Source organism: Loa loa (genome assembly GCF_000183805.2).
Source record: "Loa loa unplaced genomic scaffold supercont3.2486, whole genome shotgun sequence".
NCBI classification, from domain to species: domain Eukaryota; kingdom Metazoa; phylum Nematoda; class Chromadorea; order Rhabditida; family Onchocercidae; genus Loa; species Loa loa.
The window spans coordinates 709-1324 of record NW_018110665.1 but is presented as its reverse complement, the minus strand read 5'-3'; the positions used below and the strand labels follow the sequence as shown (position 1 = coordinate 1324).

Sequence of the window (616 nt, the reverse complement as noted above, 5' to 3'; positions counted from 1 at the left end):
CAATTAACACTTTTAAACATTAGTGCTCATTTTAAACAATTTTCTTAGTAAAAATTTTATTTTATATTCAAGTCGCTGAACAGGAATGCTAACGCAATACAGAGATTCAGTGTTGAATTACGTGATGAAAGAGAAGATCAAACTACTACTCGAGCTCCACAGACCACTTCTAACCCATTGCTCCAGCTTTTGCAACTCTATTTTAGAAATTTATCTCAAAGGCCAATACCTAGTGCGGGCTTCCCATCTCTGCCTCAGTATCCATCCTACAGTGGATACGGAGCCTATGGTGGTTATCGGCCCTATTCCTATTACTATTATTATTATTATTATGGATAATTGTTTTACTTTCTCCAAATATATGCCTTTGTATCAGTGTGCAGACTTTAAATTTCCAAAATTCATGCAAGGCTTTGTTTGGCTTTATGTCTTATAGGAAGCTATTGAATAAATTGTGAATCCAATCAATGCTAAAAGTAGATCAGAAATCTATGCGTCACAAATTATTCTCATCGAAGTCATCCGAGACTCTGTCACAGCTTGTAATCTTGAAATGTTGTATTAAATAGTTGAAAAGTAATGGTTTTCTTGAAGTATAATGTTTCTTAAAATGCAT

General features: G+C 33.9%; 1 protein-coding gene across 1 annotated transcript; it reads left to right on the top strand.

Annotated features, from left to right (window-relative positions):
- Positions 1 to 102: 102 nt before the first annotated feature.
- On the top strand, positions 103 to 339 carry LOAG_19170 (hypothetical protein; the record flags this gene model as incomplete). Its single annotated transcript, XM_020451824.1, has 1 exon — positions 103 to 339. A coding segment is annotated over one exon (237 nt), but the record flags the coding sequence as incomplete, so codon positions are not given.
- Positions 340 to 616: the final 277 nt, after the last annotated feature.